The 24,172-nt window shown below is 41.3% G+C and overlaps 1 protein-coding gene across 11 annotated transcripts in view; it reads right to left on the reverse strand.

Annotated features, from left to right (window-relative positions):
* Window positions 1-10,515: 10,515 nt before the first annotated feature.
* HSD11B1 (hydroxysteroid 11-beta dehydrogenase 1) overlaps window positions 10,516-24,172 on the reverse strand; it is a 55,904-nt gene continuing 42,247 nt past the window's right edge. For 9 of the 11 annotated variants that reach the window (XM_058700049.1, XM_058700044.1, XM_058700050.1 and 6 more), the window contains 2 exons: window positions 13,420-13,563; window positions 10,516-11,073 (listed from right to left, as the gene is read on the reverse strand). In XM_058700049.1, the coding sequence (XP_058556032.1) occupies window positions 10,856-11,073; window positions 13,420-13,563 (362 nt within the window). In that variant the 3' untranslated portion in view covers window positions 10,516-10,855. The other 2 variants (XM_058700052.1, XM_058700051.1) reach the window with 2 other exon arrangements.

The following is a 24,172-nucleotide window of genomic DNA, read 5'->3' on the forward strand; positions in this document are numbered from 1 at the left end:
CGTGGGTTCGAGCCCGGCATCGGGCTCTGTGCTGACCGCTTGCTCAGAGCCTGGAGCCTGCTTCGGATTCTGTGTCTCCTTCTCTCTCTGCCCCTCCTCCGCTTATGCTTTGTCTCACTCTGTTTCTCAAAAATAAATAAATAAAAAATAAAAGTTTCCAATCAACTAGGAAATTTGGGCAAAAACTAAAAAGAACTGATCTGTGTGCATTAAAAAGAACTATTACAGGGGTGCCTGGTGGCTTGGTTGGTGAAGTGTCTGACTCTTGATTTCATCTCAGGTCACGATCTCATGGTTGAGAGATTGAGCCCTGTGTGTGGCTCTGTGCTGACAGCAGGGAGCCTGCTTGGGATTCTCTCTCTCCCTCTCTCTGCCCCTCCCCCGCTTCTCTCTCTCTGTCTCTCTCTCTCTCTCTCTCTCTCTCTCTCTCAAAATAGACACTTAAAAAGAAAAGAAACTATTACAAATGATATTGTCAGGAAATTCACAAGAAGTTCAGGATAAGAAGGTGGTGAGGAAATTGGATCAGGACAAATTAAGTAGATTTATAACTATGCGCAATAAGCCTTGAACAAATGGTCCACTCGGTACAGTGGTTGGATGATTTATATGGCTCCTATGAATTCTAGTCTTGACACATGTGAAGTATGTAAGGAGACTTTTAAATTAAATAGCTGTGATAAGATAATAGTAACATGTAGGGAGTATGTCACAGTCTTCTCCGCTGCCTACTACTCACCCCATTCTCTGAGGAGGAAACAGACAAGAAGAAGGCAGGGGAAAGGACAGAGGATGGATTCTCCAGCACTGGAACTGAAGGCAAACAACATTCCCTCAGGATAAGAGACAAGAGCTCAAGGTCCTGGAGCCTGACATAATAGAGATGAGAATGAGCAGAGACAGAGAAGTTGGGGAATCCAAGATGAAGGAATAAGACATTTTTATTGGCATAGCTGACAAAGAGGGTTCTGGTGGTTCAGGGCCCTAGGGAATACAGGTCAAAACAGAAGTTCCTATGGATCAACTATTTGGACTCTATTAAAAACCAAAAAGAAATGTGTATGAAGATCAAAATCCCTTTTAGGCCTATGCACTCAATGAGATACCGCACCCATCATCACGAAAGAAGTAAGTCCATTACCTTTGTTTTCAGCCAAGAATTCTGAGAGCCTAAACAATTGTGACTGTACTCACTAACACGCTGATTCTGGAGATATTTGCTGTTTGGTAAAATTAGTAGTAGTGTTATCTTCTTGCTGAAACTGGCAGTTTTCTTTCCTGGTTTAAACGGTCATTTCTTGCCACAGCCTTGATTAAGTTATTCCCATTATGTCACAGATGGCCTCACATTTCAAACTTAAATATCCTCTCGAGCCTTTTCTATACATTTTGCACATTTTTATACTTACTCTTCTGATCTATTTTTAAATTTTTTTTTTATTTTTTAAGTAACCTCTACTCCTAACATGGGGCTCAAACTCACGACCCTGAGATCAAGGGTCTCATACTCTACTGACTGAGCCAGCATTTCTGATCTATTTTATACTCAGAACAATCTATTGTTCATAACAGAGAATATTTAAATTGATGCAGTAAGATTGAACAAAAACTGATCTCACCAAAGTTCTGACAGATTGCTGTCAGCCTGCTCGGCAGAGAGCATTTTAGGAGCACTCTTTGAAGACTAATAAGGCAGATTGATGGAGAAATGGGTCAGAAAGCATTCTGATTTCCTTTTTTCAGCTTTATGAAAACCATTAAAGTAACTTTTAAGGTAGAAAAATAAACATCTTAATCCTACTCCCCAAACACAAGTTCCATATTTTTCACATTGCCTTCTAGTTTTTCTTTCTTTCCTTCTTTCTTTCTTTTCTTTCCTTTCTTTCTTTCTTTTTTTCTTTCTTTCTCCTTCCTTCTTTATTCTTTCTTTCTTTTACATATTTTAAGCGTAATGAACCTACAATTATATGTTTGTTTTCCCACTTGATACTATAGTATAATTTTTTCAGAATTTTACTTTCTTTTTTTATTATTTCCTTATTAATTTCTATTATTTAAAAATAATTTTATAATTATTATTTTTATAATTTTTATATTTTATATATTTTATATATTTTACATTTTATAACTTTATAATTATTTTAATTTAATAATTATTATTTATGATTTTTTAAATTATTTCCTTAATAATTTCCTTATTATTGAACAGTAGCTATGTCTACCTAATGTTGCTCAAGATAATTATTAACCCCTGGTAAATACAATTTAATAGCCATAAGAAAAATGAATGAGTTATAATAATTTTCTGTAATCGCAATAATTGATTCAAAGCCGTGGTAACTTTCAACTTTATAACAGGATTACTTTGTTTATCACATCTGTCACCCGCTTTTCAGGGCTATTGCTCACTCTGAAGCATACTGCCTGAGTGGTAGCCTGGGTCAGTAGATCAGCAAGAGCCCTCAGAAAGTAGGGCTGCCTGGGTTGGAAGCCTGGCTTTGCCATTTACTTCCTGTTTCAGTTTAGTAAGTTATTTAATGTCTTTGCATCTCAGTTTCCTCCTCTGCAAGATGGGATTAAACTGTAGTGCCTGAGTGGCTCAGTTGGTTAAGTTTCCAACTTTGGCTCAGGTCACGATCTCACCATTCATGGGTCCAAGCCCTGCTTTGGGCTCTGTGCTGACAGCTCTGAGCCTGGAGCCTACTTTAAATTCTTTGTCTCCCTTGCTCTCTGCCCCTCCCCCCCCTCAAAAATAAACAAAAATTTTAAAAAGATGTAAGATGGCAATAATGATAATACCTACTCTACATTATTATTTTAGGATTACATGATATTATAACACACTCAATAAATTCCACCTATCACTGTTGTTATAGTAACATCTGCAATTTTGAGCATTTGCCCTTGTGACTTATTAATGGTTATGATGGAATAGATCCTCAGTCAGACATGCAGCTGTATGAAAATGAAGTAGTTTCAGTGCATCTGTGTGTTTTATCTGATATAATTTCATAAGTATATACATGGGTTAAAAAAACATTCAAGGGGTGCCTGGGTGGCTCAGTCGGTTAAGCGTCCGACTTCGGCTCAGGTCATGACCTCGCGGTCCGTGGGTTCGAGCCCCGCGTAGGGCTCTGTGCTGACAGCTCAGAGCCTGGAGCCTGTTTGAGATTCTGTGTCTCCCTCTTTCTCTGACCCTCCCCTGTTCATGCTCTCTGTCTCAAAAATAAGTAAATGTTAAAAAAAAAAAATTAAAAAAAAAACATTCAAAATCATCTCTTTGAAAGAATAATAAACATAAGGAACTTGTCTATCCATGGAACGATGGCATTAGTTCAAATATGTAAGTTTTTAAACTCACCCAACTCAAGTCAACTGACCAAGTTCTTTTACAAATGTGTACCACACAACTCTATATGGAAGAAAAATAGTTGAGGTGCCTCACACTGTTCCCTCAAATAAGTGTCTTGTGGGCCATTTAACTTTTCTTTTCTATCGGACCAAACCAAATGTGTTCTGAAATAAGTAATGGGAACACAACTGCACCTATCTCATAAGACTGTTTTGAGGAATAAATGAGTGACTTTTCATTCAGTAGACTAGTGCCTGAATATGATTTAAGTCCTATGCTTGCTAATAAAGTGAAGTAATAAAAGAACAAATCATCCCAACGTGCTGAGACACTTCTTAGTATTTGCATGATGTAACTGATTATTTGTTTCATATGGAGATTATATGGAGGAATTTTTTTTTTTTACTTATATGGAGACTTTTGTCATTTCTAAGTTTTACAAATAGTACTGCAAATGAGCACCTTCGTGCAGGCAATTATGTGCTTTTCTTCTTTTGAAATATTTCCTTTCGGATAAAATCCAGGAGTGGGGTATGCTGGAGCAGTTTCAAGAAGAAGCAGTTTAGTTCTGATGAGGAAGTTTTGCAGGAAGTGGGCAGGAAGGAAGAGAGCTAGGGTTTGGGCATTGCTGGAGATGGCAAGGTCAGAACTGCCAAGAGGTGGAGGGCTCTCCCAACAGGCTGAGGTGCTGCTGGGTGTTAGTAGAGAGGCAAAAACAGGATGGTGTGGGGAAAAGAATAATGGGCTGGAATCTGATGAAGTCACTTTTAGATCCATCTATACCTCTTCTTTGAAATGAAAAGTTGTTTTGTCACCATAGTAAGCCTTTCCCAGTATTAGGGTCTAGAAGTCCTTTATTTTTCAAACATCAATGAAATACCTTACACACACGAAGATCTGTGTTCAGAATTAGGGATGCAACAATGAGTAAAATAAAATAAACACCTTCAAGTAATTACATAAGACAACTTTATTTTTTATTTATTTATTTTAAGCTTATTTATTTATTTTTTGGGGGGGAGGTGCAGAGAGAGAGGGAGGGAGAGAATTCCAAGCAAGCCCTGCACTGTCAGTGCAGAGCAAAACATGGGGCTCGAACGCGCAAGCCCCATGAGATCATGACCTGAGCCGAAATCAAGAGTCGGGCACACAACTGACTGAGACACCCAGGCGCCCCTCATGAGACAATCTTAAAGGTAAATTCAAAGCATAGTGAACTAAAGTGATGGACAGATACAGAAAATAATAGAGGTATGGGGTGCCTGGCTGGTTCAGTTGGTAGAGCATGTGACTCTTGATCTCAGGGTTGTGAGTTTAAGCCCCACATGGGTGTGGAACCTACTTAAAATAAAGATAGCAGGGAAGGAAGGAAGGAAGGAAGGAAGGAAGGAAGGAAGGAAGGAAGGAAGGAAAGAAGGAAGGAAGAAAGAAAGGAAGGACAGACGGAAGGAAGAGAAAAAGAAAAAGAGAAAGAAAGAAAGAAAGAAAGAAAGAAAGAAAGAAAGAAAGAAAGAAAGAAAGAAAGAAAGAAAGAAAGAAAGAAAGAAAAAAAATTATAGAGACGTGATAGGAGTGGGAGAGCACTCATCCCAGCATTGAGGATAGGCCTTGGTGGAAGGGAAGACACTTTTCCTAGAGGTAATGGCAGAGTGGAGTCTTGAAGGATGAGTTGGAGTTAAGCTGACAATAGGGAGAGTGAAGAGAATTCTGGGGAGAAGAGATAGCATGGAGCAAAGGGCTGGTGGAAATAGAAGGGTGCCTTCAGAGGACCAGCAGTTCTTTTTCCTTAGGGAATCAAAAGCAGGACAGGTGGCCTGAGATGTGGCTATGGAGGTAGCCAAAGTCCTTGGACATCACTGTCAAGAGTTTGAGTTTTCTTTGTACCACTGTACTCAAGGATGGCTTTGGATATATTCTAGCTTCCAGTGGCAGCCAAGAATGGGCCTTGATTTACCCATTCCCTTACTTTTCTTTCCCTGTGAGGCTCACAGCACCTTGCTTGTAAGGTCAAAGCTAGAGTGACCACTAGCTGTCGCTATCGAACAGATCTAACCAAAAGCCAATGGTGTAGATGCCCGAGCCCCGCCTCGCCTCCTGTAAGGTCTGCTCAACCGCCCTAAGCAGTGATTCAGAGAAGGCACGCTGTGAAGGAAGTCGTGGTAGCTCTTGCCGACCCGGCGCCACCTGCGGGGAAGAAATTGTGGTGAAGTGCCCTACACCACGAACTGTCAGTCACTGGGTGGCGCTGCCACCCTGATGGCAAAAACGCAGGCTTGTGAAAAGGAAAAGTCTGGTTAGGGTGGCCTGGCTCTTTGTTCTTGGGGTGGGGTAGCTTTTCAAGCTCTCTGTTACAGAGTTCAGGGTGCCACGAGACTGTTCAAGGACAGTGTGAGGGAGGTCCCAAAGCATGCCAACCCAACAGTCCCAGGGCAGCCAATCACAACACAGACCCTAGCACCTCTGGCCTCGTGGTCTTTCAGACCTCAGCTCTCGTCAGTGTGGATCTTTTGAAACCCTCTGGTTACTGATCCTATGACTTGCCAATGTGCCCTCACCTTTGGCTTCTGTTCTGTATCCTCTTTCCCAGAAACTCCTATCTCCAAAGCCTCCCCAACTAAAGCGGTTTATTCATCTGGCACTTTCCTATTTTTTAAGAATTCATTTCCCCACCCTCCCTCCTCTGGCTTTACCTTTTGCTCTAGGTTCTCGTCCTCACCCCAAGTGTTCTGGATCTGTGCAGAGTTCTGCTTCTTCCGACGTTTTTTGCCTGTGGGCACTAGGGTTCTGTTTTATTTTTTTGAAAATTCTCTTTTTCTCATCTGCCTTTTTTTCCCACATTTGCCCTGTTTCCATCCGTTTCCCCTCCCCTCTCCTTAAAAACTAGGGAATTTAGACACATTCTAAGTCTAACTAGAAAACGTGTAAGACTAACAACTAGAGAAGTTAGGTTAAAAATTGCTGAGTGGGGAGGATCTAGCATGTAAGGGATATCCTGATTTTCCTGAGCGGTCTCCATGAACTGGTGACTGCCTGGGGGGTGGGATGGAGATCTAGGGGTGCTGAGATGTTGACAACAAAGCAGTGTTGCTAGAGACATCGTGAGACATCATGAGCACTGTATCAAGGTGGCAAATATGTTTTTCTATTCCCTTCATACTGCAAATTACTTTGGTTTGAATATTTCCCTGGAGAAATTAAGGGATGATTCTGGGACTTGATTAGCATATGTTGCCCAGTGCTCTAGGCAGGGCACTAATGGATAAGAACGAGGGTCCTTGACAAATTCCCTGGACAGCAGGCAGTGTGAGCCGGTGGGAGGGATAGATTCTACCCTACATGTGGTCCCCTGAGAGGGGAATGGGGCTCTCCAGGAGCCACAGGTGCCTGCTGATGCTCTAACCAAGGGCTGGCTAGAAGCATAACATATGCTGACTTCTTTCTCTAACACAGCTTTAGAGCCATGGTCTCCAGCATGTCAGAGGAACCGCTGGATATGGGGAGATGTTCGAATTTCTATTTATGTTTTATCTTATCTTTTGAAGATTTCTGTTTTTGTATATGTTTTATGTTAGTAAATACTACATGCATATATTATGTAATAGTCACTGTATATCTGTTAGAAATATACATGCCTAATCATTTTTTAATAACAAAGTATGTGATCAAAAGTTTTGGCGACCGCTGCTCTGGAGAAACTTTGAAGCCATGGACTCTGGGGGTGGTCTGAGATGCTGGCCCAGAGCAGTCCAGCCAAGGAGAAAGGCCCAGCCTCTGTGGACGGACATGGTGGTGAGGTGGAAATTAATTGTCCCTGAGAGGGAACTCTCCAGGAACAATGTGAGTCATTGCCTCTGGGGTCACCTCAGGGCTCCCTGCTACTTCTTTTCTAGGGTCTTTCATTATACTCTTTACTAAGGAGAGGGGATCATAGTTTTTCAAAGTGAAGTTTGGAGAGGGAAGAGCCTGGGATGTTTTTCAGCATGGAGGGAGCTGGAACTAATGAGACCTTGCAGGTGGTCAGTGGGACTGGGTCCTGTCACCATGGTTAGGAACCTGGCATCTTAGGAACTATGTCCTTCTTCTCTGACTCTAGGTTTCTTTGTTTCTGTCGTGATTTATGTTTGTGACACACTTCTTGGTGCCTAACAGAACCCCGGTTTTGTTTGGGGTGAAAATGCACTCAGCTGAAAGCTCCATTTCTCAGCCTCTCTTGAAGGGAGAGGTGATCACATGACATGACTCTGGCCCACAGGATGGGAGCTGAAGTCCTGGATGGGGCTTCCCAGTTTGCTCTGTATCAGGGTTCAGATACCGCTGGTCTGCATTTGCTGTCCTTCACCTTTTCCTTTCCTGAAACCCAGCACGGAGCTGAGGTAGAGCAGGTGTCTTGTGCCCCCACAGTCACAAGGAGGAGGGTGGTTAGCTGAGTGGAGGAAAGACAGAAGGAATCCAACTCCCAGAAGCCCTGGTCTGCCCCTCCTAGATTTTTGGTAACTGGTGGAAAAGTAATTTCTACTTGATTGAGCCACTGTCAGTGGGTTTTTCTGTTACTTCCAGGGGAATTCAATGCTAGCGGACATGAAGGTCATCTTTGGGACTCGCACACAATTAAGGCTGTTGACTTCATGCAAAGTCAACATGAACTTGAGTTCAAGAATATGAGCATCCCTTGTCTTTGGGAGCTCTTGATCCCCCACCCTCTCCAACAATAGTAGAAACAAACTGTTCTGTTACTTTCAAGTCCTTGGAGGAGGAGAGAGGCATTGAGCTAGGCCTTTAAGAATAACTAATTCTGTCAGAATGTGGAATGTGAAAGTCAGGGTGGTTGCTGGAGCAGGCTGTACAGGTTTGAGAGAGCCCACGGTGTGTTCCTGTTCTGTTACACATTCAGTGAGATGACCTGGTGGCTTAAAAAAATCGACTATGCTGAGAATGTTTACATCAAGAAAGCAGGCAAAAAAAAAAAAAAGGGGGTGGGGTGGGGGGGGAAGCAGGCAAATGTTTTGAATCAGGGCTTGCTTTCTTTTTCTTTCTCTCTCTTTTCCTGGACTGCCAGTTAAACATTTACCAACACACCCTTGGAAAGACCAAAGGTTTAGTTTATTAGTTACATAAATATTGTTACATAGCTTCTTGTTTTCCCCAGGCCATAAATCAGCAGAATCAGAGAGCAGCTGATTTATATGAAACATAGGCTGAAGTCTTTTTTTTTTTTTTTTTTCCCAACGTTTTTTTATTTATTTTGGGACAGAGAGAGACAGAGCATGAACGGGGGAGGGGCAGAGAGAGAGGGAGACACAGAATCGGAAGCAGGCTCCAGGCTCCGAGCCATCAGCCCAGAGCCTGATGCGGGGCTCGAACTCACGGACCGCGAGATCGTGACCTGGCTGAAGTCGGACGCTTAACCGACTGCGCCACCCAGGCGCCCCATAGGCTGAAGTCTTAATGTGTCTTTGGGCCTAGGGAGAATCTTAAAAGTTTAGGCTGAAGGCAAAACTAATTTTAAGCTGACTCTGGCTGTACATTTACCATTTGATCATGCTCCTGTCTCAGCATTCACCTCTTCCCTTCCTAATCATCCTCTCGCCCTCATCCTGTCACAAACCTGGCTCCTTGCCCCATTTGTGTCACCTGCAGACACACCTGACTCAGGGACTGGCACGACAGCATATCACTTGCATCCAGACACTTCATGATCTTCTCTGATTCAGCACAGGTGTGCATGTGTGCATGTGTATGCTGCTGTATGGTCAGAAATCTGTCTTCACATTTCGGATCTATTTTCTTGCACACTGTTGCAGTCAAGTCTTTCCTGCTCCCTTACACTGAGCATAGTCTGGGAAGAATCTCTTTCTAAGAAAAGCCCAGCCACATTCACCCTCAGGTCTAGCTCCTTGTTCATGTGGCTGGCAGGCTTAATGGGTTCTAGTCTGTTATGCTGCCTGGTCATTTAGATGAAGAGATGAGAAAGGGAAATTTTCCCTGTGCTTCCAAGTCTTGTGTCCTAGCATCACTTATCATGGAAGCCCTACATTTGGGGATGTTGATATATCCCATCTGTCACCCTAGGACATTCTCCATCCTTTCCTACCTTGCTCTGTGCATGAGGAAAGCTGTGTGGTTATATCATCTGCTGCTCCCTTACTCCTCTGTTTAGCTAATAGAAAATATTAACAAGAAATCAGAGGGAGGGAAGAGAGTGAAGCGAGGGTGTTTGTCCCTCCAGATCCTTCCTGTATGGTCCTGGGTGTGCTGGTGGCATCCCTTAACTGAATGTCATAGCTCCTGTTCTGTGATGCTCTCCAAACAGTTTCTCTCTCTGGGTTCTCTATAATGGTTCTCTCTTCTTGTCCCTAAGGTGGGACTAGCCCTGAGATACTACTTACTTGATCCCTTGTGATTGCCCTATAACCTTGTCCACACTTTTGTCAATAATCTCTTTTTTATTAAAGTCTACTAAAATTAGGGGTGTCTGGGTGGCTTAGTCAGTTAAACATATTATTCTTGGTCTCAGCTCAGGTCTTGATCTCAGGGTCATGAGTTCAAACCCCATATTGGGGTCTGTGCTGGGCGTGAAGCTTACTTTAAAAAATAAAGTCTACTAAAATAATCTAATTTGCTATCTCTTACCTGTTGGACACCTAACCAATAAAAGGCTTTGCTGAATTGTTAATATAGCTGATTTCTGTTTCCTATTTGGTTGTAGTTAGGTGATGCCTGGCAAATGTTTGGTAAATATCTGTTGACTTAATAAATGATTAAATGAGTGGCAGGATCACACTCCACTTCTTCCTCTCCAGACTTATAGTACACAGTTGAAAGTTCACATGTAAAGTGTAGACACTTGATGCAGTCTGAGAGCACTAAAGTATGTTGGTTCTGTGGCTCAAGTTTCCAGGGACTTCCGCTTCCATGGGTTTGCCCTAGTGATTTATACCCACCCTGGTTTCCTCCTTCCCAGAGGAACAATATAAAATAATATAAAGACTATCTGAAATATACAATATGGTATGGATGTGATGTCTTTTAAATGAAGAGTAGGGTGATTTCTTCAACTCAAGAACAGAGAAAATGTTCAGGCCACAAGATAAGATATGAACACTGAAAAATTTCACTTGTATAGGTTTTAAAGGAACCACACCGAATGAACCTATAGCTACAAATTATGAATTTATATAGTAGATATGACCTTTATTATAATTAATGTTTTAATTATCATAATATTATTACATATGAGGTAAACTTGATAGAACTACCTTTTAATTATACCTACGGTTATCAATTTCATGACTGCAGGTTGCAGTGGCTCATGACATTCATTATAATTACATTTCCACTGTGCAAGTGTTAGAGGAACTCCTTCAAGCCGTGACATGTGATGTTTCCAACTCTCTGGGACCCTCGCTTATGTCTCCAGGGAGATGCCTTCATGGATGGAGCTCAGATAAATGTCAGGAAGAACAGTCCCAAGCTCTCTTACCATGATCCACCTTAAGGAAGTGCTTAGTTGATTATAAACTTGTCCAAACTATAACTTCTTAAGGAGAAGAGTTCCAGAATCTTCCTCCCTGGATTTCCCAGCAGGAGAGCTGTCCAGACTGAGTTGTCATAGTACACTTCCTCTTGGCGCAGAGCTCCCCCTTTGATGATCTCCAGGGCACATTCTTCCTTTGGAGATGCCTCCATGTTGACTATTCCAGAAATGGCCTTCATGGCTGTGTCTGCAGAATGACAATAGAAGAGTGGGGTTGTCCAAGACTAGTAGAGTCTACATGATGGAAATTCTGCAGATAGCCACAGCTTCGCTGTTAGGGACTGTTTGCCAGGGTTTGCTCTACAAGACCCTGTGGGCCCTATCAGAAGACCGGGTATATGTAGGGCCTGCTGGGCAAAGAGAGGCTTAGAGTTAATGTGGGCTCTGTCTTCCTAGATGAAGATTTGTGGGGAGTGCTGTTAGAGGTGATTAATTGAGAGATTTAAATCATGTCTCTCTCTTGGGTGTTTTGGTTGAGGTGAGGGAGTAATAAAGGGCAGTAGAATGAGGATAGAAGTTATATCAAGACCCAGTAGCTAATGGAAAGTGTCACTGGGCAAAGCAGAGTGCTGTATGATAACGCTTTACTAACTTGTAAGAGGAAGAGATGGACAAGAATCCAGGCCTTTGCTTTCTGTCCACAGTAGCCACTTTTATTTGGAAGGAAAGTTACCTTATCTTCTCTAAATTTTTATACCCTTCCTGCACAGTTTCTTTCTTTCTTTCTATCTTTGTTTCCCTGTGTGTCTTAATCTCTCTTGTTCTACAACTACTACTCAATTTACTCACTCTTTTTTTTTAAGTTTATTTATTTTGAGGGAGAAAGAGAGGGAGAGAGATTGTGAGCAGAAGAGGGGCAGAGAGAGAGGGAGAGAGAGAATTCCAAGCAGGCTCCATGCTGTCCATGTAGAGTCCCACATGGGGCTCAAACCCACGAACCATGAGATTATGACCCGAGCCGAAATCAAGATTCAGGTGCTTAACTGACTGAACTGCCCAAGTGCCCCTCAATTACTCTTTAAATAAGGTTTTTGTATTGAACCTATTTTAGATAAATTTGCATTTGGATTACAGACAAATTGTAAAAATTGTGCAGAGTATTCCCTTATATCCTTCACTCTCCTTCTCCTAACTATAACATTACACATAACCTCTGTACAATTGTCGAGGTACAATATAATTGGGACAATTTTACTAACTAAAATATAGACCTTATTTTTTTCACTAATATCCTTTTTATGTTCCAGGATCTTAGCTAGGATTACACTTAGTAGTAATTTCTTCTTATTTTCTCTCCAAACTGACAGTTCTGCATTCTTTCTTTGTCCCTCATGGCCTTGATACTTTTGAAGAATATTGATCAATTGTTTTATAGAATGTCCCTCAATTGGGGTTTGTCTATTTTTATCTCTTTTTTTAAAGGAAAGATTTTAGGGGTGCCTGGGTGGCTCAGTCAGTTAAGCGGCCGACTTCGGCTCGGGTCATGATCTTGCGGTCCGTGAGTTCGAGCCCTGCGTTGGGCTCTGTGCTGACAGCTCAGAGCCTGGAGCCTGTTTCAGATTCTGTGTCTCCCTCTCTCTGACCCTCCCCCGTTCATGCTCTGTCTCTCTCTGTCTCAAAAATAAATAAACGTTAAAAAAAATTAAAAAAAAAGATTTTATTTTTAAGTAATCTCTACGCCCAACATGGGGCTCAAATTTACAACTCCCAGATTAAGAGTCACATGCTCTACTGACTGAGATGGCCAGTGACTCTGTCCATTTTTCTATGATGATTGGAGTCAGGTTATACATTTCTGACAAGTATATCACAAAAATGATGTTGTGTCTTTCCCAGTGCATCACATCAAAGGGTTCATGAGGGGTGCCTGTCTGGCTTAGTCAATAGAGCATGAGACTCTTGATCTCGAGGTTGTTAAGTTTGAGCCCCACACTGGATGTAGAGATTACTTATTAAAAAAAAAAAAAAAGGTTGGTGGCTCAGTCAATTGAGTGTCTGAGTTCGGCTCAGTTCATGGTCTCACGGTTCATGAGTTTGAGCCCTGCATTGGACTTGCTGCTGTCAGCACAGATCCTGCTTCAGGTCATCTGTCTCCCTCTCTCTGCCCCTCCCCTGCTTGTACTCTCTCTCTAAAAATTAAATAAATGTTAAAAAAATTAAGAAAAAAAGATTCATAATGTTGATATGTCTTATTACTAGTAATATTATTAAGAATAACAAACTTGTATTCAATAAGCCTCAAATGGGAAAGTAATGGCCGTTGAGTGTCCCTGAGGAAAAAAAGTGTTCAGAATAGGGTCAGGTGATGAGTCTGTTGTCACTTGGCACACTTGGTGGTCAGAATGGAAAGAAGAGTCAAAGAATAGTCAGAGGCTCCACTAGTGACAGAAGTGCTTCATTGCATGGAGAACCACTGCTCTCACTGGTTTTTTGTGCATTACACAGGAGTCAAGGAGTTCAGCACCTTTTTTACCCACAATGGAAACGGCAGGCAATCATCTGCAAGCTGTTTAATCTACTCTCTTCAACTTACCTGTGTTTATGAGGCCGAGGATACAGAGAGTGATCGATACATTAATCTTGGCCACTGAATGTTCCATCCTGATGGAGGAGAAAAACCCATCCAGGGCAAACTTGCTTGCAGAATAGGGCGCAATAAGTGGACTAGCCATTTTCCCTAAATAATAAGGAAATGGGTTAAGAAGGTGACCCATTTTAGCTTCTTCTGAGATGATCTTTGTTGCATCTGTAGTAGGATTTGTAACCCCTGTGGAGTCCTTTTACCCTTTGAGGCATAGTTTCTCTCTACTCCCTATAGAGATTATCATGCTGTGTTGAATTTCTGAAAGAAAAAAAAAAAAGATCTTTAAGGTTTCAAAGAAACTCCCCTTGAAGAGTCTGGGTGGGGGAAGGGATGGGCTGCAGGAAAGCCTTCACTGAGGAGAGATTGGTTAGATTTTAATAAGGATGGTAAATAAGTGGGACTACAAAACAGCCAGGTAATCCCACAGCTGCTACCTCTGACTCAAGAGAGCTGAGATCCAAGGGTTTAGCAAGAACTCTCTGCCAATACAACAACCAATCATTGATTTACTTTCTATACGAGGGAAATGAAAAACCCTGTCTTTCCTTTTCTTCTTAAAACTATTATTCTTACTTTCATCATCCTGGTTAATTCTCAGTCCAGTTGTTGGGAGGACATGTGGACATATGCCTCATAGGGTGATCTATTCATTATACTCTGTCCAAGAGGAGGGATTAGAAGTGGCCTGAGACCTTAGATTCTTTGCTGAACAAAGAGTTATAACAGCTACTTTGATATTCCTGTCTGCTAATTCTACAATAGGAATAATTTAAGGGTTGATCTCCACTGACTGCCTTTCCTCCTGAGTATCAGTCATATTTTCTATTCTTGTATGTGGAGTAATTTTGCAATGTATTCTTGACATTGTGAATGATATGTTGTAGAATCTCTGGATTCTGTCATATTCCTCAAAAGAGTATTGAGTTTTGGTTTTGTTTTTTTTTAGGTGGGCATTTAACTTGCCTGAAATCTAGTGTCTCTTGCAGTAGATTCCAGCTAAAATCTCTGTTGAATTATTTAATCTTAATTGGGCTTCTTGGTAACTGCACTGCCCATGAGTAATTCAGGGGACAAACAGATTTTGAAAGAGTTTACATACAGAATGTGGCACTCTTCCACTGTGGCTCTTTCCTTTCCAGGATGTCCCCCTCCACTTTCTGGCTGCTACAGAAATCCTAAACTCTTCTTTCTAGTTCTTCAAGGTAGTAAGATGGCAGATGTCTATTCCAGATACAACATTGATTGTGGCCTGCCTTTAGGCATAAGCTATAATATTGGGAAACTCATGTAGTGTCAATTCCTCCTTTCAAGTGTCAACAACTCTCCAGTTTCTGTCAGCTTTCGTTTTTTCTCTCCAGTGCTTTCAGTGGTTGTTTTCTATATTTTGTCCAAAGTTTGATCTGGGGCAGGCCGATATATTAGGTACCTCTCTGCCATTACTGGAATTGGAACCTCTATAAGTTCTCAAATGAAGTTGCTTGCCAAATAAATGAATAAAGAATTGTTCATTCAATAAAGATGCTGGGTAGGTTGGTTAACTCATTGGAAAAAATTATAGCTCCTTGTTCTATATCATATATCAAAAAAATTCTAGTTGGAAAAGTATGGCAGATGTTGTCTACCCAATATCCATTCCCTCCCTTAATAATCAAATTTGATTTTTTCAGGACAGCAGTGCGTTCAGGTAAAAATATTTACTTCCTCAACATTCCCTTGCTCTTTTGTGTGTCCATGTGACCTAGTTCTGGCCAATGAGAAATCTAACAGATGGGGTCTCCAGGAAAGATATTGATTTCCTGACAAAATCTGTGGATTCTGGTAGCATGCAGTTTTTACATTTTGCCCTTCTTCTTTCATTCTAAATGTACTTCAGATGTGATGCCTAGAAATGCAGTGGTTGTTTGTGAACTTGAGGAAAAGCTACATATTAAGGATTATAGAACATAAACATGGAATGAGATTGGATTCTTGAAGATCTAATGAGTCCACCAAACTAACCCTGAAGTTATGACCTGAGAAAAAGGAACCCCTATTTAGTGTTAAGTGATTGTAAGAGGAGTTTTTGTTAAATGTGTAGCAGAATGCATCTTCTGACTGATAAAAAATAATTTAATCAGGAAAGAATAATATAGGTGAGCATTTATCAGATCCTTGGTTATGAAAGATCATTCTAACAGAAAAGTAAAAAAAATATATGTAAAGGTAAAGAATATTTAATAATATAAAATGTAAAAGTTCTGTATGTTAAAACAATAACTAATAATATAACTATAAAGGTTAAGAGTAAATGATAAACTAGAAAACAATTTAGAACATAGTAAACAGACAAAAGCTTAATATCTTCAATACAAATATCTTCAATTCTTATTTTTTAAGGTGCAATTTTATTTATTTATTTATTTATTTATTTATTTATTTATTTATTTAAAGTGAGCACGGAAGGTGGAGAGGGAGGGGGGGAGGAAGGGAGAGAGAGAGAGAGAGAGAGAGAGAGAGAGAGAGAGAGAGAGAGAGACTATCTTAAGCAGGCTCCGTGCCCCAGTGCAGAGCCCAATGTGGGACTTGATCTCATGACCTGATGACCAGATCTCATGACTTGATCATGACCTGAGCTGAAATCAAGAGTCAGAGGCTTAACTGACTGAGCCATCCAGGCATCCCAAACTTCAACTCGTAGTGTATTAACTCTTAAAAAAAATACAAACAAATATTTTTAGGGAACCACTCCAATTCTATTCTCAATCATGAGTTTTGGCTTGGAATGACTGTACAGCCAAGTTCCAGGAATGGGTGTGTGGCACAAGATGTCCATCCAGAGTATTTGATACCACTATGTTGTTGACTAGTCTAGGACTAGATCAAAGACTCCATGAGGGCTGCAGGACACATTGCTGGTTGTGTAACCAGAATTTATTTAGTTCTCCCTTCTTCCTCCGTTACAGAACCCCAGTTGAGTTCATGTTTCCACCTGTTCTAGAGACTACTGGCATTCTCTCTGTATCTTTTGCTCTTCTTCTTTAGTAGTGTAATCTGTGATGTGTATCTGGGCAAATAGTTATCTGGGATAAAGTCCACATTTCTCAGCTTTTTTCAGCCAGATGTTGCCAGATGACTAAGTGTTGTCCAGTGGGTTGTAAACAGAAAAGTATCATGTGATTTCTGGGATATGTCCTTAAAGACAGAAATCAGTCTCTTCTTTCCATTCCTTCTTCCTTCTTGGTGCCTGAAGGTGGGTATGATGGCTGTGGCTCCAGAACTATCTAGAACCATGAAGTGGAAGCCACATGTTGAGAACAGCAGAGCATTGAGAGAAGAGGGAAACTGGGTGACCATGGAGCCTCCATCCTAGCCCTACCTCCAGATTAATGCCTACCTCCAGACTTGATTTACCTTTTAACTTATTTAATCTACTGCTATTTTAAGTTTTCTGAATTAGAGAGCTGAACCTAATCCTTACTGATAGTACTTCTTACTTTTATGATGCCCATGTTCCAAAAGAAAGTTGATACTGTTTCTAACTCTAGGGGTGGGCTTATATAATTTGATTTAATCCAATCTCCTGGCCCATAATTGATACAGAAATGGGCATTTGGCCAATTTTGGCCAATGTGACTTGAGGAGAATTTTGTTGGAGGGTCTGAGAAAATCCTTTCTTATTCTGGGAGAGTTTCTTAAAGTAGCATTTTGTTTCTCTTCTACTGGACATTTTTGTGCTTGGATATGGGGGCTAGAATTGCTACAGCCATCTTACTATCAGCCTAGGGATGAAGTCACACATGGAAGGAAGCAGAGCCAAGAGAATCATGGGGACATTGAACTTGAGCCAAGTCAACTGTGAAGCCCATCCTAAATCTGGACTTCCAGTTATGTCAAAAATGTTTCCTATTATTTAAGCTAAAAATAGACCCAAATTATTTCTATGGGTAGCATAGTGGTTGAAAGTATGAGTTTGACAGTCAGATGACCTGGGTGTGAATCCCAAGTATGCCATTTCTTAGCTGTCATATGTGGATAATAATACTGCTAAGCTGAAATAATCCATGTAATATGCCTAGCACAAACTCTGGCACATAGAAAGCATTTAGTAAATGCTATTGTTATTAGTATTCATGTTTCAAATTAGTGAGAAAAGTAGGAGCTACTCAGAAGACTATGTTAGGACAAGTAGCTAGCTACTTGGTGAAAAGAAAAGTGCCCTTGGAATAAAAGAATTTAAATTATATTAGAGAGTATACATGGAAAGTAAAATAAAAAAATATGGGTCAATGTATGATCTCAAGGTAAAAGCTACTGTTTTTTGTTTGTTTTGTTTGTTTGTTTGTTTTTTTAGAAGGGGATGGGGCAGAGGGAGAGAGACAGAAAATCTTAAGCAGGCTCTACATCCAGTGCAGAGCCTAATTCAGGGCTTGATCCCATGACCCTGAGTTCATGACCTGAGCTGAAATCAAGAGTCAGCCACTCAACTGACTGAGCCACCCAGGTGCCCCAAGAGCTACTTTTTAAAGCATGAAATCAAAGGCATACATTATGAAGGAATATATAAATAGGTTCGAATATATACAATTTAAAAGGCTTCAGTATTCTAGAAATGCTCACCATTGCCTTCCTAGACACATCGCCTTCAAAAAGATTTTGCCTTCCCAGGGGCACCTGTGTGGTTCAGTAGGTTAAGCATCAGACTCTTGATTTTGGCTCAGGTCATGATCTCATGGTTCATGAGTTTGAGCCCCGCATTGGGCTCTGTACTGACAGTGAGGAGCCTGCTTGGGATTCCCTGTCTCCCTCTCTCTCTGCTCCTCCCCTGCTCCCTCTTTCTCTCTCTCTCTCTCTCTCTCTCTCTCTCTCTCTCTCACACACACACACACACACACACACACACACACACAAATAAATAAACATTTACATATTTAAAAAAAGGAAACAACATTCCTAAATTTATAAAAAAAAAAAAAAAAAGATTTTGCTTTCCCAGCCATGGGAGGTCAGGCCAGTAATAGTTAATGTACACAATCACTTGAACATACATTGTAGTCTCTCTCTCAAGAAATTGAAATAAGTGGTGCAAGGATTTTAATTAGCTGCTGTTGGATTTTGAACTAAAAAGTTGTGTAAGTTTGGGACTGGGGTAGCCATCTCTAGCCATTGAAAAGAATAAACAAACAGACTAGCAGACAAACAAAATAAACACAAAAGTTGGAGTTAAATAGGAGCTAATATTTATGTAGCTCTTATGTGCTAGTCTCAAGGCTAAATAATTGCCTAAAGCTGCATGGTTAATGAGTCGGAGAACCAGGATCCAAATCAGGATTCGAATTTGACTCTAGTAGCCGACAATTTCAAGCAGTAGTTGACATTTCCTCAACAGAAGCACTGTTCTTTTTCTTTTTTTTTTAAATTTTAATCCCAGCCTAGTTAACATACAGTTATAGTAGTTTCAAGTGTATAGTAGTGATTCAACAATCCTATATATCACTCAGGAAGAAGCCACTGTTCTTTATCTGAATATTTTTGGGGAGCCACGTGTAGAAATCAGCCATCCTGAGTTGGTGAAGATTCTCTGCTTGACCATTAAGACCCCAAATAGGCAAAATTTATGAATAACAAAATTATTTTCACTTCTAAGCTGACAGATGATGCTACCCATAAGTAGAGAGGGCTAGTCACTACCTGTCCCTTTGTGTTAGTTTCCCAGGCCTGCCATAACAACAAATTACCACAAACTTGGTGGCTTGAGGCAACAAAATTTATTCTCTCACAGTTCTGGAGACTAGAAGTCCAAAACCAAGGTATCAGCAGGAACACATTCCCTCTAAAAGCTCAAGTGGAGAATCCTTCCTTGTCTGCTTTTAATGTAATGTCATGTAAGCTTTTAATGTCTGCTCCCAATCTTTGGCATTCCTTGGCTTACAGAGGCATCATTCCATTCTCTGCCTCTATCTTCACATGGCCTTCTCCAATTTTGTGTGTGTTGTACTCTTCTTAGGATACTTGCCACTGGATTTAGGCCCACCCATATAACCTGGGATGATCTCATCTTGAGATCCTTACCTTTATTATGTCTGTAAAGACCTTTTTTCCAAATGAGGTCATATTCACAGGTTCCAGGTTGACATATCAGCCCACTATACCCTTCTTGATATTAAAAAAGATATTGACTGTGGCATTTTATGTATCTTTCCAGGTAGCAACAGGGATGAAGAAGCAAGAGACCATGTGAACCCCCAGTCTGAATTCCTGTAGCAGTAATTTTTGTCTTACTAAGGGAACTTAAGTATATCCCATTTTCTGTCTTTAATTATGTCTTAGACTGTGCTCAAAGTACAAAAAAGGTTCTGAATTGTTTTGCAGGAGAAATGGAGAGATTTTGTTGTTGGTGGTGATACTTTGTTTGTTTGTTTGTTCCAGGGAGGAGGGTAAGAGGAGAAAGGGAAAGGGGAAGAAAGGAGAGAGGGAGAGAAGCAGCCAGACATGGCAGAAAACTTCCTGAAAAAGTCACCAGATAGATGCATGGCTTCAAAAGACATTTTTAGGAGCTCCTGGATGGCTCAGTCGGTTAAGTGAATGACTTTGGCTCAGGTCATGATCTCATGGTTTGTGAGTTCAAGTCCTATATTGGGCTCTGTGCTGTCAGCACAGAGCCTGCTTCAGATCCTCTGTCCCCCTCTCTCTCTGCCCCTCCCCTGCTCATGCACGCTTTCTCTCTCTCTAAAAAAAGTTAAATAAGTATTTAAAAAAATAAAAATTAAATTAAAAAAATATTTTTAAATGGTGAAGAAAAATACTGAATTATTAGACAAGGATCAAGACTGGACAAAGACTGTTGAAAAATTGTTAACCTTTATCATGAAAGCTATGCATTAGGTACAGGGTAACATAACTACCAATGGGAACTGTCAGTTTCTCAGATGAAGACTGCATCATTATAACCATATTTTATCTCTCAAATTTTGTGAGTTGCCATTGGTGTGCAAACCTTTAAACCAGTAGTTCTCAAATTCAAATATGGAGAGATGAGGCACCTGGCTGTCTCAGTTGGTAGAGCATTCAACTCTTGATCTTGGGGTTGTAAGCTTGATCCCCACATGGGGTGTAGAGATTACTTAAACATAGTAAAATCTTTAAAAAAAAAAAAAAAAACCCAAGTCTGCAGAGAACCTGCAGATTTGAGTCCACTCCCTCCCCAGAGTCTTCTAGTCTGTATGCTGGGGTAGAGGGCTATGCTGAAGGGTTCAGTAGGAAAGAGGGTCTTTATCAATAAACCATACTTATGGTGGGAGGAGGAGATTCATGATGACATAAGCTCCTTAAACCTGATCTAGGAATTCCCAGAAGAAATGGGGAGGGGAGGTCTTTGGAAGGGGCTAAAGTCTTATGACAATAGTTAGGTGAGCTGTCATTAAATTATGAGTCATTGTGTCTCTTTAAAGCCCAAGCTAGTATGGCTTGGTCCCAAATCTAAACTCGATATTCAGGTGAAAAAAGATATTAGACTAACCAGGAAACTTCAAACTTTACCTCTAGGAGGTAGGTTGTGAACTCTGCTCTGATGAAAGAAGGTACAGAAGGGCCAGGAAGGTGAGGGAATAACTTGTACAAGGACTAGAGGTGGGGATGAGTTAGTTATAATGAGAAGCTAGTAGAACAAGAAAAATAATAACACTTTATTACATTTCCTCCTCTTTAGAAATATAGGCTTTAAGCACTTTTCCAAAACCAATAGGGCCTGATGTGTTATGGAATTCAGATTTTTTTTTAAGTTTATTTATTTTGAGATAAAATAAAGAGAGAATCCCAGACAGGCTCCACACCATCAGTGCAGAGCCCAATTCAGGGCTCAAATCCATGAACTGTGAGATCATGACCTGAGCCAAAGTTGGGTACTCAACCAACTGAGCCACCCAGGTGCCCTGGAAATTCAGAATTATTTTTGGATTTTAGGAGGTGGTATGGGGCTTATACTGTATATTACATAACACTTCCAGTAGGGTCTGGGGAGGCATGCTGCAAGCAAACACATTATAATTTCTTCAGTAAAATATTTGAAAGTTCACACTGAGATAAAGGCTTTAAGTAGCTTCCCTTCAGTTCAAGTTAAATTAAGTACAGAGAATTAATTATGGGGGGAAATCCTTAGTATTCAGAGCTTTCCTCACCCATAGCTTATTGGATTTTGGAATTGCAGATAAAGGATTTTGTGAACCAGTCTAGGCTCACTAAAGGAAAGTTGAAACTAGTCAAAGAGTAGAAAAAAGAGAATAGAAGTGAGGAAAATCTCCTAGGTTCTCACTATTCCAAAACAACCTTGGTGCATTTGTTAAAGTCTGTTTTCTATTCACACAGCTATTCTTTTTTTTTTTTTTTTTAATTTTTTTTTTTCAACATTTTTTAATTTATTTTTGGGACAGAGAGAGACAGAGCATGAACGGGGAGGGGCAGAGAGAGAGGGAGACACAGAATCGGAAACAGGCTCCAGGCTCCGAGCCATCAGCCCAGAGCCTGACGCGGGGCTCGAACTCACGGACCGCGAGATCGTGACCTGGCTGAAGTCGGACGCTTAACCGACTGCGCCACCCAGGCGCCCCTCACACAGCTATTCTTAAACATTTTCCCATATATCACTCCTTTGCTTGTGTGAGGAAACCTCTGCATTCTGTCCTATGTAAAATATATTTTGAAGTTTCAGAAAGCTGAAAAGGGCAGTGCCTCTCTAAAAACCCAGATTTTTATTTTTTAGAAAGGTTCTGTGAGGCTCTGGACAAGATGGAATAAATCACATGTAACAGGATATTAAAAATTGACTTCTCCTGCTCTAGTTTTAACTGAGGTTCAAAGGCCTAGAACATAGTAACTGGCCAATGCTTCCATCTTCTGAGGGGAGGTTCCAGATTGCCTGTGTCCTTACCCAGTTTGTGGTAACACAGATAAGCAAGAGAACGAAAAATCCAGAACAACAATGTGGTTGCAACATGTATACTAACCATCCTGAGGGAAAGAAGGGCTGAAGGCGAAGAGGACAGAGGGAATGGGGTAGGGAGAGGAAACAAGCAATGTCTCAGCCATCTTCCAAGAAGGAAGGTGGGCCTTCCCCTCATGTCCATCCTCGTGAGAGGAACTCTAAGGGTGCATGGAGACCTTGTCCTGGGAGTTTGAGGGGGCACCAAGGACTGGGGAGCCACCCCAGAGGCTCTGGTTATTATGGGCAAGGCCACCATGGAGCTGGTGCAGATTGTCATACACAAGGGAACTCCCTGTAGGAAGCCTGACGTCCAGCCCACACTCTCCTCACCACCCTATGGGCTTTGTCCTGGGGCCTGTCCCTTCTTCCCCAGAGTCATTTCTAATCCTGTCCCAAAGGACAGCCCCAAATGGTGCATGTATCCTCCTGTATTCCCACTGTGTTCCCAGGGCCTGAGGGAAATAAATCACATAGGCAACTTCTGCTCAGATCACAAGGAGAGCTAACAGTGTTCCAGCAGGGGCTTCCAAAGGACCCACAAAAACATCCAATGCAAGAGTCAGATTTGGTCATCCTCCCAGGTCAGAAAGCATGAACTTTGAACATTTGCTGTGGCCAAAGTTTAGTGGTATATTCGCCAGGTGCCAAATAAGACCTTACCTATCCTGAACCTCCCTTCATCCCCATGTGCCCTATTTTCTTTTAAACAAGAGGGGCCAGAGGGGGCCTGGTAAGCAGGGAGGAGATAGGGAATGGGAGGAAGAGCTGATCCCATTTCTCTTTCCTACCCGGGAGCTTGATGAGGGGAGAGAAGCTTCAGTTAAATTACTTGTGGCCAGACATTTTAACTACCAAAGTGAGACTTTTTGAGACTGGAAGCAGCCAGAGGATCTTTTATTACCCTAGAGTGTGTCTGTCCACCCATGATCACATGCAGGTTCAGGGATGAGCTAACCCACAGAATGGGTCTGAGGGAAAGAATAAAGTTGTTTTCTGATTGCAGCCTACGAGATTCACTTGTTCAACTAGCAGTTAAAAAATATGCCAGAGTATGAGCTTAATTGAATCAAATGAGCAAGTAAATAAATGTACTAATTTGCATGAAGCGGTCATGAAAGTTAGGGTGGAGAAGGCTGGGTGCTTCTGCTCAAGGTTAGGTTTTGTTTACGTGGGGAGAATGGAGCCATCCCAGCAGAATAGATACATGTCGTCTCGATTTCTCTCCTGGGAAGTTTTAGACCACAAGGAAACAGAGCTCTGGTGATCATATTTTCTGAAGCAAAATATGGGACATGGAGTCTGACAAGTAAGAGTGCAGACTTGGTGATGAATGGGACATACTGTTTGCAATTAGCTCTGTCCCAGAAACGCTGGGACTTAGCCACTGTAGAAACAGCAAGAGCCAGAGGGCTGGCAGCTAAGCTGTGCGCTGGAGCTTGTTAGCTGAGAAGAAGAGGTCAAAAGCAGGCCTCAGTGCTTTTGTTGTTCATCCACTCCACACCCTCCATCCCCAACTGCCCTGCTGAGATTTTGAAATTACAGTATTTCCATTTCAAAGGCAGATTTTAAACTGCCTGAACTGAGAGCTCAGAAGAAAGTGTGCAGGATTGAAAAGCTTCATTTCTGCCTGCCTTCAGACTTTCAGAGTGACCCCGGGCAAATGTGCCACATCTTCTACTGAGCAAGCCCCAACTTGGGGTTCACCACGCCCTGATGGCTTTGAGGCAGGGAACTCATCCTGGACCC

Source organism: Neofelis nebulosa, chromosome 15 (genome assembly GCF_028018385.1).
Source record: "Neofelis nebulosa isolate mNeoNeb1 chromosome 15, mNeoNeb1.pri, whole genome shotgun sequence".
Lineage (NCBI taxonomy): Eukaryota > Metazoa > Chordata > Mammalia > Carnivora > Felidae > Neofelis > Neofelis nebulosa.